This window comes from Sphaerodactylus townsendi, linkage group LG13, assembly GCF_021028975.2.
Source record: "Sphaerodactylus townsendi isolate TG3544 linkage group LG13, MPM_Stown_v2.3, whole genome shotgun sequence".
Lineage (NCBI taxonomy): Eukaryota > Metazoa > Chordata > Lepidosauria > Squamata > Sphaerodactylidae > Sphaerodactylus > Sphaerodactylus townsendi.
In genome coordinates, this window is record NC_059437.1 from 44661379 (window position 1) to 44676692 (window position 15314).

At 44.4% G+C, this 15314-nt stretch overlaps 2 protein-coding genes across 2 annotated transcripts in view; both read right to left on the reverse strand.

Annotated features, from left to right (window-relative positions):
* The window catches only part of PPIL2 (peptidylprolyl isomerase like 2), a 102993-nt gene extending 96502 nt beyond the window's left edge, over positions 1-6491 (reverse strand). Inside the window, exons 1-4 of the mRNA XM_048514446.1 lie at positions 6282-6491; positions 2470-2519; positions 1791-1836; positions 1264-1326 (exon numbers count right to left, since the gene is read on the reverse strand). Coding sequence (XP_048370403.1) covers positions 1264-1326; positions 1791-1836; positions 2470-2519; positions 6282-6313 — 191 coding nt within the window. The 5' untranslated portion in view covers positions 6314-6491. The remainder of the gene's footprint in view (positions 1-1263; positions 1327-1790; positions 1837-2469; positions 2520-6281) is intronic.
* A 4095-nt stretch (positions 6492-10586) lies between these two features.
* LOC125442820 (protein HIRA) overlaps positions 10587-15314 on the reverse strand; it is a 49691-nt gene continuing 44963 nt past the window's right edge. The window contains 4 exon segments of the mRNA XM_048514543.1: positions 10587-11675; positions 12415-12503; positions 13006-13169; positions 14510-14632. Coding sequence (XP_048370500.1) covers positions 11559-11675; positions 12415-12503; positions 13006-13169; positions 14510-14632 — 493 coding nt within the window. The 3' untranslated portion in view covers positions 10587-11558.

The following is a 15314-nucleotide window of genomic DNA, read 5'->3' on the forward strand; positions in this document are numbered from 1 at the left end:
GAAACAGAAAAAGATGGGACTGTGAGATATGGAGGTAGAAAGATTCATCTTTGCCTCTCAATGTCTTAATCCACCTGATGTAAATCCTGCCTGGCTCATGCGGAGAGAGAACGAGATGGCGGAGACTCAGGTAGTGGAACGGATGCACCACTTCAAAGGCAGGTGGATGGTCTCACTTGGAATGCTCCAATCCGTTCAGAGCTCCTCGCAAACAGAAAACAAACGCAGGAAGCCACGGGAGAGGGGGACAGAGCTCGTTGCAGCAGATTACTTTTAGATGTTCTAGTTTTCTACTTGCGTGAAGTTATGAAAAATTGCATTCAACTCAGGAAACCATTAGCTGGAGTCTCAAAAGATGTGGTCCATTCCACTACCTTAGGCCTCTGCCCCTGCATGTGTGACTAGATCTAAGTGGGTGTTCCTCCTAGAATAATTTCTGCATGTGAAACAGCATGGAGGAGAGGCAGGAGCTATTCCTCCCTCGAAGATGCTGTTCTGAGTCTGTTTCGCCTCTCCATTAAAAAAAATTAGAAACTGTTGATCCCCAGATGCTTTGTGGCTTTTGGGAACATGGGAAAATAAGCGCAAGCAAGTGAGGGCACATATTGGGTAGCTTGGCTCTCACCTGAGGCAACTTCATGTGTTCAACAATTAAGAAGAAGAGTTTGGATTTATACCCCACCTTTCTCTCCTGTAAGGAGACTCAAGGTGGCTTACAAACTCCTTTTCCTTCCTCTCCCCACAACAGACACCTTGTGAGGTAGGTGGGGCTGAGAGAGTTCTGAAGAACTGTGACTAGCCCAAGGTCACCCAGCAGGAATGTAGGAGTGTGGAAACACATCTGGTTCACCAGATAAGCCTCTGCCACTCAGGTGGAGGAGTGGGGAACCAAACCCTGATCTCCAGATTATAATTCACCTGGTCTAAATCACTACACCACGCTGGCTCTTTAACCCTAAAGAAAGCCTGTGACAAATTTCCCCAAGCATATTTTGCCCGATATGGCAAGCAGGGAGTTAGGCCACAGTATTAGGTACAACCAGGATGATTTGGCACAGAAAGCCCACCCAGTCTGCACAGAGATGATGGGATTTTATTCTACTTGCACATCCCCCCCCCCCCCACATTTACTTATTAAAGTACTTGCTTCCAGTCTTCCTTGCCATCAATAATAACTCATAGCGCACTAAGTGTTATGTAAACTGTAACTGGTCAATGCCCAGGACTGACACCAGCGAGAAAAAGGAAAAGACTAAAACTTACAGCAAGTCAAAGACGATTCCTTCTGGCGTGCACACAGGATATTCAAATGGCTGCAGTGACAAGCTGGGGATTGGAAGTTGAACAAAAAAACACCATGTTTTAGAATCAGAATGAGTGAATTAATGAATGTATTATGGTCACAAGGCCAGCAAGAGAATCAGTATGAATTAACTCTCACCAAAAGGGACAAAATTATATGCAAGCCACTCAACTCAACCTAATTAATGGCCACACTACTCAGGGTAGGTTGATATAAGTCTCTTGTTTGCCCCTCCTATGGATACAAATCACACGGATTATGTGAATGGTTTTCTTCAGGAGAAAAGCCAATCAATGCACCATAAAAGCCAACTATAACTGATGGGAAGTAGGATGGAATTAACATATCCTGCTAGAATCTACGATCTCCCTCTCTCTCACAAACATGCTTACTACCGACTCCCTTTTTATTGTGGAAGCTGCCTCGGAAATGGCTGGTTGAGTGGCCAGAGGCAGGTTTCTACATTAACCCCTGCCCTGCTTCTTACCTGCAGTGATCGAAAGGCAGACGTCTGAAGCTGGACTGAGGGATTTCTGTTGAAAAATGGGGGGAAAATTATACATGGGGTGAAAACTGGGATAAATACATGGGGGGTGGGGTATTGGAGATTTCCCCTTGTACATTCTAAGAACTGTCCTCCCCCCTGCAACAAAAAATATTTTAAAAAACCCTATCATGGAAGCTTTACTAGGAGCTTTACTTCACAGTAAATGGCCATTAGGAGTAGCTGGTCAACCTAGTGGAGAGCTCATTATTAAAATTAGCACACCTTCCCAGGATTCAATTTTTTCCTTACCCCATAATGATTAACCCCTAAAATGCTTTCTTTGAATCCTTTCTGCAGCAGAACAGCACGAAGCAGCATGGATAGCCCAAAGGGGAAGGAACCAGGCAAAAGACTAAAAGAATGTTTCTTAAGAAGGTCCACTTCCGCACATGAAGAATAATGCACACTCAATCCACTTACACAACTGTTTGCAAGTGGATCTAGCTATTCCACACAGTATAATCCAGCTGAAAAGTGGATTGAAAGTGGATTGAAAGTGCATCATTCTGCATGTGCGGAAGGGGCCAGGGTGGGTGATGGGTAATAAAATTCCACAAAGACATTGAACTAAATATTAAAACAAGTTAAAGGGAAAAAGGAGTTTGGTAGATCCACATACCTGCTTTCTTCCCTCCATAGAAATGAGTATATTCTGTACATGTTATGTACCTAAAGCAGTAAAAGGTGCAGTTAATTTATCTTTTCGGCAAGAACAGTTAGCCTGAAACAGGAACAGCAGCTCTAATAAATGTTTTATGGAATATACCCAATTACAAAGATCAACAGGTGAAATTCCGCAGTTGAACATTCTTTATAAATACACATAGGAAGTGGCTTCATACTAAATCAAAGCACTGGTCCACTGAGGTCAGTACAGTCTATTCAGACTGGCAGCAACTCTCCCCGGGTCTCAGGCAGAGGTGATTCACATCACCTGCTACCTGATCCGTTCAACTGGAGATGCCGGGGATTGAACCCAGGACCTTCTGCATGCAAAGCACAGGATCTTTTACTGAACCACAGCTCCTCCCCTCATAACATCACAGAATGGAAAAGGCTGACAAACAGAGGCATGATGGAACCAAAAAGGCCCAGGGTTAAAAGGCAGCAACCAGATACCTCTCCATTATGCCTAGACCCAAACTCTTTGAGACATGGGTACGCAGATTTATTTATTTAAGTTATTTAAAGCCTGCCTTCCCCAAGGCAGCTTACATAGTGTAAATCTATGCTATCAACAGGATAATGCATATAATAAGCAATGTTAACAGGACTGGGATTGCAGAAATCTGAACAAAGCATAAATATTAAACATATCGCATTAAACAATCAATAAGCAATCAGTAAGCGACATTACAGATAGATAGCAATACAATGCACTGAGAACAAGGTAAGGCATACAGCAAAACACATACCACACACAATAGTAACATTCACATATTTGCTGTGTTCTTTAAAACATCTCTTAAACCATTCAGTTACAATATAGCCCTATCATCTTTGTAAAAACACCATCCTGAACAATTCTGTTTCACAACAGAAAATGCACATGTTCAGACAGATGTTGATCTCACGCATTTGCAGGGCGACATCTGCAGAAGGTCCTGCTCAGATGAACGAAGCTGCTGTGATGGGAAAGACCATGAAGGGCTTGATATGCAGTGGTGAGTACCTTGTATAGCACAGGTGTCAAAATCGCGCCCCTCCAGATGTTATGGACTACAGCTCCCATCATCCCCTGCCAGCATGATGGCAGGGGATGATGGGAACTGTAGTCCATGACATCTGGAGGGCTGCGAGTTTGACACCTATGTTGTATAGAATCCAGTAACTGAAGGGTAGACAACTACAGAGCAGATGTACTATGAATGCTCCATCTAGCTCCTGAGCTGTGGCATTTTGTATGAACTGGCACCTCTGAGTTTATTTTATTTATTTATTTATTCAATTTATACCCTGCCCTACATTGAAGTCCCAGGGCAGCTTACATAACGGGGTTAAAAGCCCCCTTAAAACACGCAACCATAAAAACATAAGGTGCCACAAGTTGACACTGACAGGCAGATCTATGTAGAATGCACTACAGTAGCCTAGTCTCAACGTTACCATGGCTTGGATCCAGATGGCCAGAACTGCTGGGTCTAGGTATGGTGCCATCTCTCGCGCTAAGCTGAATAAGAAGAATGTGTTTTTAATAGCTATGTTAACTTGCTTCTGCAGAAGTAATGCTGCGTCTACTCCTAGGCCAGGGTGTTGAACTCATTTATTATAAGGGCTGGATATGACATGTGACTTGGCCTGGCCAGACACTGAGGTGGGGGGTGGGGGTGGCTGTCTTGCCTGTTGAGATTGGGAGTGAGGTGGGAGGAGGCTGCCACAGCTAGCTTGCGAGCCTGACAAGCCCTCTCAAAGGGCATCTGACCCCAGGCTGAATGTTAGACACCTTTGTCCTAAGCCAGTGATGGCGAACCTATGGCACGGGTGCCAGAGGTGGCACTCAGAGGCCTCTCTGTGGGCACGCACACACAGAGTTTGTCATGTGGGGAGGAATCACTCCCCCCCACATCTAGGCCACTGGGCACGACGTGCGCGCACTGCAGCAAACAGGGAGGACTCAGCTGGCAGAGCACAGGGCAGAGCAGTGGGTGCACACAGGACCTGTTGGAGGCTGGAGCTGGCTGGCTGCTGCTGCTCGAGGGGTTGAACAAACAAAACGTGGGAAAAAGGTAAAAGGTGGATCCAAATGGATCCGTCCCATGTACACCAGGGAAACGCTGAGACCCAAGTTTTTTGCCAATCGCCTGGGCAGATCAACCTAGGGAGGAGGAACCAAGATGCATTTAGGATTTTTTTTCAAAAAGCACACCAAGGTCTTTGCTAGAATTGCTATAATTTTTCTGATCCTGTTGCATTTTTGTGGGAAGTCAAGTGCTGTGAAGGAAAGATGACATGTGAAGGAAAAACCGCAGATCAGATGGCTGCTCCACCAATGTAGCTTTCCTGAAGTTATCCCACTTACATCTGTTTTGTGGTGGGGGGTTTATTGGGTTTCAGAAAGTGAAAGTTTCACTTCCCTCCCCCGCCCCACACGCCAGGCCCCAGTGTGAGAATAGTGTAATTATTTCAGGGAGATTATTAGCATTAAACCTCAGACCTAGTTTTGGGGAAGCAATGTAGGTAACCCTGTTAAGTGCTGTTAAACACCACTGATATTCATGGGAAGAACTAAAGTGTGATCTTTTACCTGGGAGTAAGCTTGGTTGCTGGCAATGGGACTTGCTTCTGAGTAAACCCTCCTAGGGTCATGATTCACCCGTTCGAAGCGTTGCATGGTTGCTTCACCAAGCTTACTCCCGAATAATGCACGCCTCAGAGCCCACTGTTTTTTTCTAAACTAAAACCTCAGTTTTCAGGTTAAATTGCCGTGTTGGCACTTTGCGATAAATAAGTGGGTTTTGGGTTGCAATTTGGGCACTCGGTCTCGAAAAGGTTCACCATCACTGTCCTAAGCTCTTAACCATCTCAGCTGAACTCCATAGAAAGCAGGAAGCACTGTGTTCCTCAGGATCTCAATCTTCTCCACCAGCAGTACCCTGGAATAATAGGAAACTTGTGGCACCTTAAAAACACTGATAGGTTCATACTGCATCAGCTTTCGGGGGGCTCATGAGAGCTTATACCCTGCAAATTTATGTTGGTCGGTAAGGTGTTGCTACCTTAACACGAAAGGCCTAGGCTAGCCCAATCTCATCAGATCTCAGAAGGTCAACCCTGGTTAATAGTGGATTGGAGACCACCAAGGAAGACCAGGGTTGCTATGAGGAACCAGCATCCTGCAGGGTGATCTTAAGTTGGCTGCAATTTGACAGGACTTTCCACTTTCAAGGTGCTGCTAAACTTGTTCCACTACTATAGAGTAATATGGCTGGCCCCCTGAAACTATAAGTGAATCCTCACTTTGAACTGGTTTTGAAAAAAAAACAGCAGGGTTGGGCGAAATCCACAAAAGCTAACTGGAATTTTAAAAAGTCTTTAAAGCGCCACAAGAGCACTGTGTTTTTTTTTTGCTAAAACTAACACAGCTACCCTATGGCATGGTCTATAGTGGTTTTGTGTTGTCTTAAGCAGAAAAATCACTGTTTATAAACACCTATCTAAATTCAAGCATTATTTAGTTGTGGTTTTCATGATTTGATTTCAAAGGATGGGGCTAAGAAACGGGTTGAGGGGAATTCCCTTCATTCTACTTAGTTGTTTTAATGTTGCTTCTTCCTTGAAAAATAGTTGTTACAAAAGCGTTACCAGTAACAGAGAAATGACAACAGCAGGGCCGAATAGAAACCCATTCCTATAAACAGGGCTGCTTCTAACAGACAGTTTTATTACGGCTGCCTCAATGAACGTCTGAAAGGGGACACGCGTGTCACTCACATCTTGTCCTTCTGATGTTGCCTCTTCCCCATGGCGGCTGGTTCTGGTCGTGGTCGACACCACTACAAAGATGACAGGAAAAAAAAAACTTTCTTTCGTTGTCCGTTTTTTCCAGGCAGCTAAAAAGAGGGAAGACGCTGCACAACCCAACCGCTCCACAGTCAGCCTCCAAACCTCTTCCTTTGCAAAGAGAGAAACAAGTTTAGGCGCTTCCGGTGGACCGAGTACGGCGCTAAAAGCGTCCCTGCAGGAAACGTAGAACGGACCGCGTGGTTCCGGCTTCCCATTTCACCCCCTGAGGCAATCCCCAAACGAAAGCCCTCTCATCTCTTTCATAAAGACCGGCTAAATAACGCCAGCCCCTTACATGGGTAGCCAAGGCTAACCCAATCTGATCAGATCTCTCTTTTTTGTATAACAAATTTCTTGGCTGTTTGTTGTCAAGGACACATAAGTGTCCAATCAAGGGGATAGAGTTAGTTTAGAGTAGTTAGATGGGAGTTTTACCTTGGTTAATGTAGGTCGTTTAGAGTTATTGGTGAATACGAAATTGTATATACGTAGGTTGACAGTGTTAGTACTAGATTTGGATTTTGTATTAGGCTTAGCTTTGTAAGGTTAGGAGGGTGGGTTAGTGTTAGTGGCTAGGCTGGGTTATTATATTTCTTTTGTATCCGTGCTATTGTTAACCTGTTAAGTGTGGAGGAAATTAGTTTGGAGGAAGGAAGCTGTTACTGCCAGGAAAACAAACAAAATATTTTCCTGAGTCAAGTTACCTGACTACACTGGCTCCCTGCCCGGACGTGGAGACTTGTGCATTGCAAAAGTTGCAAACATGTGAATTGTGCCAATGATATATGGTTTCCCTCTTGTTTATGCCATTCTAGGATGTAATAAAAGCCCCTTTCGAGTTGAATTTATGATGTCCCCGCTGTTTAGGATTTTAGTTTGACTGGGTTCTCCAGTTAGTGTAAGGTTTGTTCTTAATTTAGGAAAATCTTGCCTGTAAGTATATGTGTTTATCCCTTAAGGTTTCCCTAATGTTTAAGTTTAGAAATGTTATTTTTGAAATTTGTGTCTGATAGCAAAAGCAGTAGCCTATAAAGGCTGATATTAAGGGACAAGAAAGTTGGCTCTGGAATGCAGCTTAGACCAACACCCAGCCAACTACGTAGCAAAGACAAAGACCCTCTTTGGACTTGCAAATCAAATCTGTTGCCAGCACCCAGAGGTCCCCAGCCATTGGAAGACATGCAGGGACCACCATTGGACAGTTTGAACTTTTCTTTGTTGCAACGATGTGAGGCGGGAGCCTCAGGGTATTACTAAAGGAAACAGCCATCTGATAAAGGAGATAGCTGGGTGCGGTAGTGAGCCCACCTGGATTTTCTGAATGGACTGTTATCTGCTTTCCCTTCAGCACCATTGCGAGATCCCGCAAGAAGACGTTTGATAGCGAGATTTTGTAATCCCATTCAGAAGTTGTAACTGTATCTTGCTTTGGTATTTGTTGTTTTCTTATTGATGTTTGGTGAGGGACTTGCCCCCTCCCCTCCCCTTTTCCCTGCCCCTTTGAAGTTTGGGAATATCGAATATCTGGCGACTTTTGGCTGTTTTAGAAGAAGAAGAAGAGTTTGGATTTATATCCCCCCTTTCTCTCCTGTAGGAGACTCGAAGGGGCCTACAATCTCCTTGCCCTTCCCCACTCACAACAAACACCCTGTGAGGTAGGTGGGGCTGAGAGAGCTCAGAAGAGCTGTGACTAGCCCAGGGTCACCCAGCTGGCGTGTGTGGGAGTTGCAAATCTGAATTCCCCAGATAAGCCTCCACAGCTCAGCGACAGAGCAGGGAATCAAACCCGGTTCCTCCAGATCAGAATGCACCTGCTCTTAACCTCCTACGCCACTGCTGCTCCTTTAGGAGCACCAGAAATGACATGTGTCTGGGAAAGGAGAGGAAAATTGACAGTGGGTTTTTAAAAATGGCTTTGGCATAGAAGAGCGGTTGTGAGTTTGTCAGCCTTCAGGTGGGGCTTGGGGATTTCCCAGAATGACATCTGATCTTCCAATGAGAGATTGGTTTCTCTGGAGAATGGACTCAATGGCATTATACCCCACATTAGTCCCTCCTCAAATCCTGCCTTCCCCAGGCTCCAATCCAAATCTCTAGGAAATTCCCAACCCAGAGCTGCAAGTGTGTTAGAAGTCCTAACTCTAACAACAAAGCAAGAATATACAGGGAAGTGAGTTTCTGTACAAAGTTTTGAAAGATGGTTGCTAGATTTCCCAAGAACTTGTGTTCGTTTTTTTCTTTCTCATGTCCTGCTTTGCTTCTTCTCGTATTCAATAAATTATTTACAGCACAGACCTACATAGAACCATGCAATGTCCTTCCATTGATATAAGTAGTTTTACACACATATGCACACTTTCAGTATCCTTCATCATTTGGTAGAGAAGGTAACACTTACAGTCAGTTTATAAAGAACAGGTACTCAAGACCAAAGTTGTGGCACAACCATGGTCAAATCCGGACTTGCTTAAATTCTATAAGGCTGTTTCATTTGGAGCCCCCAAATGAGATCCTAGAACTTTTACTTCTGGTGTTATGCTGATGGTTACCAGGGAGATTCCAATTCCATTGGCTTGCTAGAAGCACATTTATGAGGAAGATGGCTGTTAACCCAGTGGTCAGGCATTATGCATTTCCAAGATCCTTGCTGATGCCCTGATCTCTCCAGCTGGAAAAGGATCTGAAGTGGCAGGGCTAGATAATCATCTGTCTCATATCGAGGAGCAGTTGTTGCTGATTCAGGGAAAGAATGCTCTGGTTTAGATGGCAAAAAGATCGTGGCTCAATAGAAGGCAACTTTATACATTCATAAACATCCAGATATAATCTCTTTGCAGCTTCTCAAGGAGCAAACCTGGTACAAAAAAATGAGCAACTTTAATTATTGAAAACACAGCAAGAAGAATATCTGATATCCAATTTGGAGTTTTAGTTCACAATGTTTACATTTTCTTAGAGCCTTATCTTGGTGTTCTCCTACCGCTCCACGAACAGTAAAAATGTAAATGTGCAAGCACCAGGTCATTACTGACTCATGGAATAATGTCACAACGATACCCAAACTAAAGAGCCTCCATTTTAAATGGATCGAGCTAAAGATGGATTTGTTATAGATGGCTACACATTCTTGCTTGGTGTTTTAGTACAGAACAATAGCACTTTCTTTCCTCTCCCATCTGAAGGTTATTACTATGGGGAGGTTGCCTAGCAGCCCAGCCCAACTACAAGATAAGGGAATAGAAACCTAGAGAAAAATATATTATGGGATGGATGGTGAGTTCTGGAAGAATGTACTGCACATGTATTGTTATTGTTTGCTGCTTGATATAAAAGCTCTGGCCCCCAGAGATTGGGTGAGCATACACCATTACTGATATCTGGGGCTCCCTCTATTGCAGTAAAGTTTCGTTTTGTATCCTCCTCCTGACAGGTGTTCCTTAACTGGCAAAGGCACACCAGGATACGGGCCTGATTTGACTAACATCATCATGTTTACTACACAGACTATGATTACATAGGGAATTATAGGGAATTTAGCCCCCAGCAAGTTGGGTACTCAAACAGTACATGATTATTAAATTTCCTCAAGTCACTTTTGACCTCTGGCAGCCCTATGAATTAATGATAGGCCATTTCAGAAGTAATTTACAGCCTTGCTTAGGTTTTCTCCATTTTTGTCTTCACCCCCTAAAGGATCTAAAAAGAAAGGCTGTGTACATGAAAAGTGTAGCAGAAGAGTGATCAGTGGTCTCGGACATGGACTGGCAAGACCTGCGTTCAGACTGCTGCTCAGCTATGAGGCTAACCAAGATGGCCCCCACCCCATAGGGCAGTTCCATGCTCTCTACCTACTTCACAGGAGTGCTGCAGGGATAAAGTTTGGGGAAAGAAACCCTACAAAGTATTGTCAAACGCTTTCACGGCCGGAATCACTAGGGTGTTGTGGGTTTTCTGGGTTGTATGGCTGTGCTCCAGTAGCATTTTCTCCTGACGTTTTGGCTCAGATGCAGGCGAAACGTCAGGAGAAAAGGCTACTGGAACAAGGCCATACAACCTGGAAAACCCACCACACCCTAGAAACCCTACAAATATCACCCTTGCATCTCTCAGAGAAAGGACCAGATTGTTTGGTTTTTAAAAAATAAGCATACCTGAAATAAATATAGACAAGGCAGCTCCAACACAGCTTTTTTTTAAAAGCAGAGGCAGAAAAACACACTTGAAAGCAGAGGCTCAATGCCATACTTTTAACAGGCGGCGGCCTGTACGGGTTTAATGCTACCACAAGCAGCACAAAATCGTCCACTTTGTTCATTTATTGTTTGTACTTTACAAAAGCCCCCGCCTCCCCTCCCAAAATCCCAGCCCCCCCCCCTTCCAGCTATCCCCCCTCCATCCCTCAAATGCCTTTTACAAACAGTTAAAAATTAAAAACCAGAAGGTGTTAATTTTGGTACAATTCCGCAGCAACAATAGCTGTCATATTTAACAAGGGTTTTTTTTAAGTCATACAACTGGGGAGGTTTGTAAGGGAGAAAAAAAAATTCTGGTTATTATTGGCCAAATAAAATTCCATATTACAAGTTAGCAAATTCTAGTACAAAAATAGTCCATGTGTTGGAACAGCCTGCGTTTTATTTGTTTGTGTGTATTCACAGTTACAAGTCTGTTGGCTGCATAATTCTTTAAACGTTCATTTTAGTGAAGTTTTCTTTAAAGGGGGGGGGGGGGTTCCTTATAACCCAAGCATAGGACAGAGCCTCCATGAATCTTTAGGCAGAGCACCCTGGGAAAAAGGCTAGTGGGTTGCCAAATTTATTCTCGTCTCCTGTGCTTTTCACTGGATATCCCCAAAATCCAAATGGTTCTCCGACAGACACTTTAATAGTTCCTTGCATTGAGATCCAGATGCAAAAGGATCCAGAAGAACATCTCCACGGCTTTCCACAGCAACCACCGATCACAAAGGAGATGCTCAAACGGCATTTGGAGAACCTGCCTGGTCCATCCCGTTTCCATGTATTTCTTTCATGACCTTTATAAAAAACCTACAGTATTTTTGCCCGTTAAAACACCTCCGGCCCGTTCTTGTACTGCCCCTCCCAGGAGTGTTCCGGTCTGTACAGCGGCCCCTCCGCTTGCAGCTTGTTCAGTCATGCCGCTCTGCCAGTTTTCTCATTGGTCAAACAGACAATGGGGAAGAAGCTATTTGTCTTTCAAGATGTCCAGTTGCTCTTGGTACTCTGTGAAAAGCCGCTGGAAACGAAGGTTCTCCCCAATGACAGGAAGCAGTTCCTTGAGTAGCTCTCGCTTTCGTAAACCCTGCAAGGAAGCAAAACAAAAAATGAAATCCTTACTGGGTGTTACAGTGCAACCCCCCTCCCCCCCACAAATAAAGCAACCACAGTCTTGCTGCACCTTAAAGACTAACAGGCTTTTATTCGGGAAGCAAGCATCCAGGGACTACGGTCCATATCATCAGATGCACAATCAGAGTGCTTGCTTGGCTCAAGCCCATCACACTGACAAGGTTATGAAAGAAACAGCTGTAAACAGCTGCATCAGTGGACTGAGGCCCCTTCCGCACATGCAGAATAATGCACTTTCAATCCACTCTCACAATTGTTTCCAAGTGGATTTTGCTATTCCGCACAGTAAAATCCAGCTGCAAAGTGCATTGAAAGTGGGTTGAAAGTGGATTGAAAGGGGCCTATGACATGCAGGACAGCCAGGATGGTTTAGTGGTTAGAGAGTCTAACTAGGACCTGGGAAACCTGAGTTCAAATCTGTAGTCAGCCATGAAGCTTACACGGTGGCTAAGGCTGGTTGCTCTCTTCCCCAGGCCTAAACACCATCACAGGGAAAATGATAGGAGAACATCGGAGGGGTGGGGGGTGGGGGGTGGGGATTATGACCGCCACTCTGAGCTCCTTGGAAGAAGGGTGGGATAAAAATGCATTGTTCAGAGATGCACAGAGGGAAGTACAGGGCTTGCACACATTTAACAAGATTCAAGCAGTTTGGTTTCATCCAATCCAGGGGAGAAAAAACAGCAGCTTACCACAACAGTTGATTCCCACTGGCTGCTAGGTGAGCAATGGACTGGACCCAGTAAATCTTTGCATAATTCCCGTAATCGATATTCAAACCCTGAGGAACATAGGAAACAAAAGTATATTCTCTGAATTATCACATTAAATCCATGAGACGGAACTCACTGAAGAACACATTTCCTTCTCCTTTTTGAGGGTCAGGAGGCTTCGGTCCTAGTAATAGCAGAGTCAGCAAACCTTGAATCCTACATGGAAAGGGTCCAACCCTAACTGTGAGCTACATTTCAATCGCTGACCTTCTACACCAATGAGAACAATTTAAAAAAAAAACAAATTCTCTGTAGGAGGACCGTAATCTAAATATTAGTGACAAATAAAATGAATGAACTCTTTTGAGGTGATCAGAAAAGTGAGGAAGATGGGCTGCTAATCAGGACGCTGACTAGGGAATTAAAGGAGGACTAATCTGGAAGAGAGCGCACCTCCCTCCCCACAAAATTTAATAACTGAGGACCCCATACACCCCCCAAACATTCATTTGTGCATACCACTGAGCTAGCTACTGCAATTCACTGAAGGACAAAACACTCCGAGCTCACCTTCGTTAACTAGATACCGTGCATAGATAAGGAGCCAATGGCGGTATTCGTGACTTGACTGTAGCGTAAGGGCAGCTGCTACCTGACTCTCCAAGTACGCCAGGGTCGTTTCCTGCTGTACTAAATGAGGCATGGAGAACAGTCTCGCTGCTTGCCTCCCAGAACTGCAATGAAAGAGCAGAGACAGGAATGCGTTCAGGCATGGCGAAGCAGCTGGGCAACTGTTCAAACGTGAAAACATTACGGTATCAACTTGCTTCATGGTGACGCAACCTTTATAGACCTTTGAATGGAGATAACACTTAAGAATGGCCAATGAGCCCAGAGATGTGATATTAAATGGGGGAAACTGTGAATGCCCAAATTATGATACTAGCCCTTATCACAGCACCAGACAGCCACTACATAAGAAGAATAAGAATAAGAGTTTGGATTTATATCCCCCCTTTAATCTCCTGTAGGAGACTCAAAGGGGCTTACAATCTCCTTGCCCTTCCCCCCTCACAACAAACACCCTGTGAGGTAGGTGGGGCTGAGAGAGCTCTGAGAAGCTGTGACTAGCCCAAGGTCACCTAGCTGGCATGTGTGGGAGTGTACAGGCTAATCTGAATTCCCCAGATAAGCCTCCATAGCTCAGGCAGCAGAGCAGAGAATCACACCTGGTTCCTCCAGATTAGATACATGAGCTCTTAACCTCCTACACCACTGCTGCTCCTTTTGGTTAAAATATTCTTTGGGTAAAAATATTCTTCCCGGCACTTAGTAAAGCAGAAAACTTCTGCCAATTACTTAAAAATGTAGTTAGAAGGCATTCCTCAACTAACTGGAAAATTTTGTTTTCAATTCAAAACCATGCCATCGATGCGAGGAGTGTTAAAGAAACACTCAAAGCTTCAGAGCTCATAAAGAGCTTACAAGCCTTGCCCAGTTGAGAGCTCCCTGCCCCAAACAGGTTGCAATTTAAACATCTGACACAAGGCCAGGATTAACAGGGAAACAATGTGCACTCGTTTTGAAGCTTAGCTCGAGCAGGGGAAAGGGGGACACAGAAAGGTTTTGAGGAGGGGTTGTAAAAAAAGCAAAGCCAGACAGGAGTTCTGGGAAGTAGTTTCAGGCATGCAGAGTGGAAAGGAGAAAAAGAAACAGATTGTCACAAGTGGTGTATAATATTTCCTGCTTGGATGAGACTACTACCGTGACCCAGCCTGACGGAAAGATGGGGCTTTCAAATCCACAGAAATCCAGAGTAATGGCTGCCGCCGCCCAGGCAACATGGTATGGGAGTAAGCCTCAGCTGATACTCTGTTCCTACCATTCACACACCCAGAAATGAGAATCAAGACTTATGCGTGGAAGCCCTCCCCTCCGGAAGGGCATGTGAGTAAAAGGATCAGAAAGAACCTCCAGATGTTCAGAATTCAGCGAGCAAAGTGGGAGAAGAAGACAAAATGACAACAGCACACTACAGAAGCCACTAAGGAATAGGAAATGGCAAAGTCCATACGTGGATGTTCTCCCTTGTATTATGGCTAAAGGTCCCGAACACAACATAGCCTCCTGGGACGGTAAACTGTTCCTGAAGTCTGCACATTGTGCTAGAGTCTCCTGCTTGTCAGACACAAGATTCCTGGGAAGAGACCAAATATTTAAAAAAGCAGGATCAATTGCAAATCCACACCACCGGCTTCCATTTATACTTCCCCCATCTGGCAAAGGTCCAAACGTACTGACGTTGAAGACATCTGTGCAGCTGGCCACACAGACTTGTTTTAGACACACTAGCAAAGCGTGGTTTGCTTTTGTGTGAACAAGCCTGGAATAATCTCAGGCTCATATCAATAAGACACATTAAGGGTAAACTCTGTTTCACTAATTGATGCTTTCAGCAGTGGGGTAGCACACTGCAAAGAAACAGGCTTCAAAGTTAAAGCTGCTGTGGTTCATCAGGAAGATCACTGAAAGATCACTGAAGAGGAGGTGACATATCATCTAGTCACTTTCTGCACAGTAGTAGGATGCTCTAAACCATAGGTGTCAAACTCGTGGCCCTCCAAATGTTATGGACTACAGTTCCCATCATCCCAGCTGCTGGCAGGGGATGATGGGAACTGTAGTCCATAACATCTGGAGGGCTGCGAGTTTGACACCCGTGCTCTAAACTACTAAAATGCTTTATAAATGTAATTTTTTGAGTGATAAATAAATAAATAAATAAAGATCACTGAAATCCAAATTACTCCTAGAAGGGGTGTGTGTGTGTGTGTGTGGGGGGGAGGAGAATAGCATCTTACAGAACTGCCATATGTTTT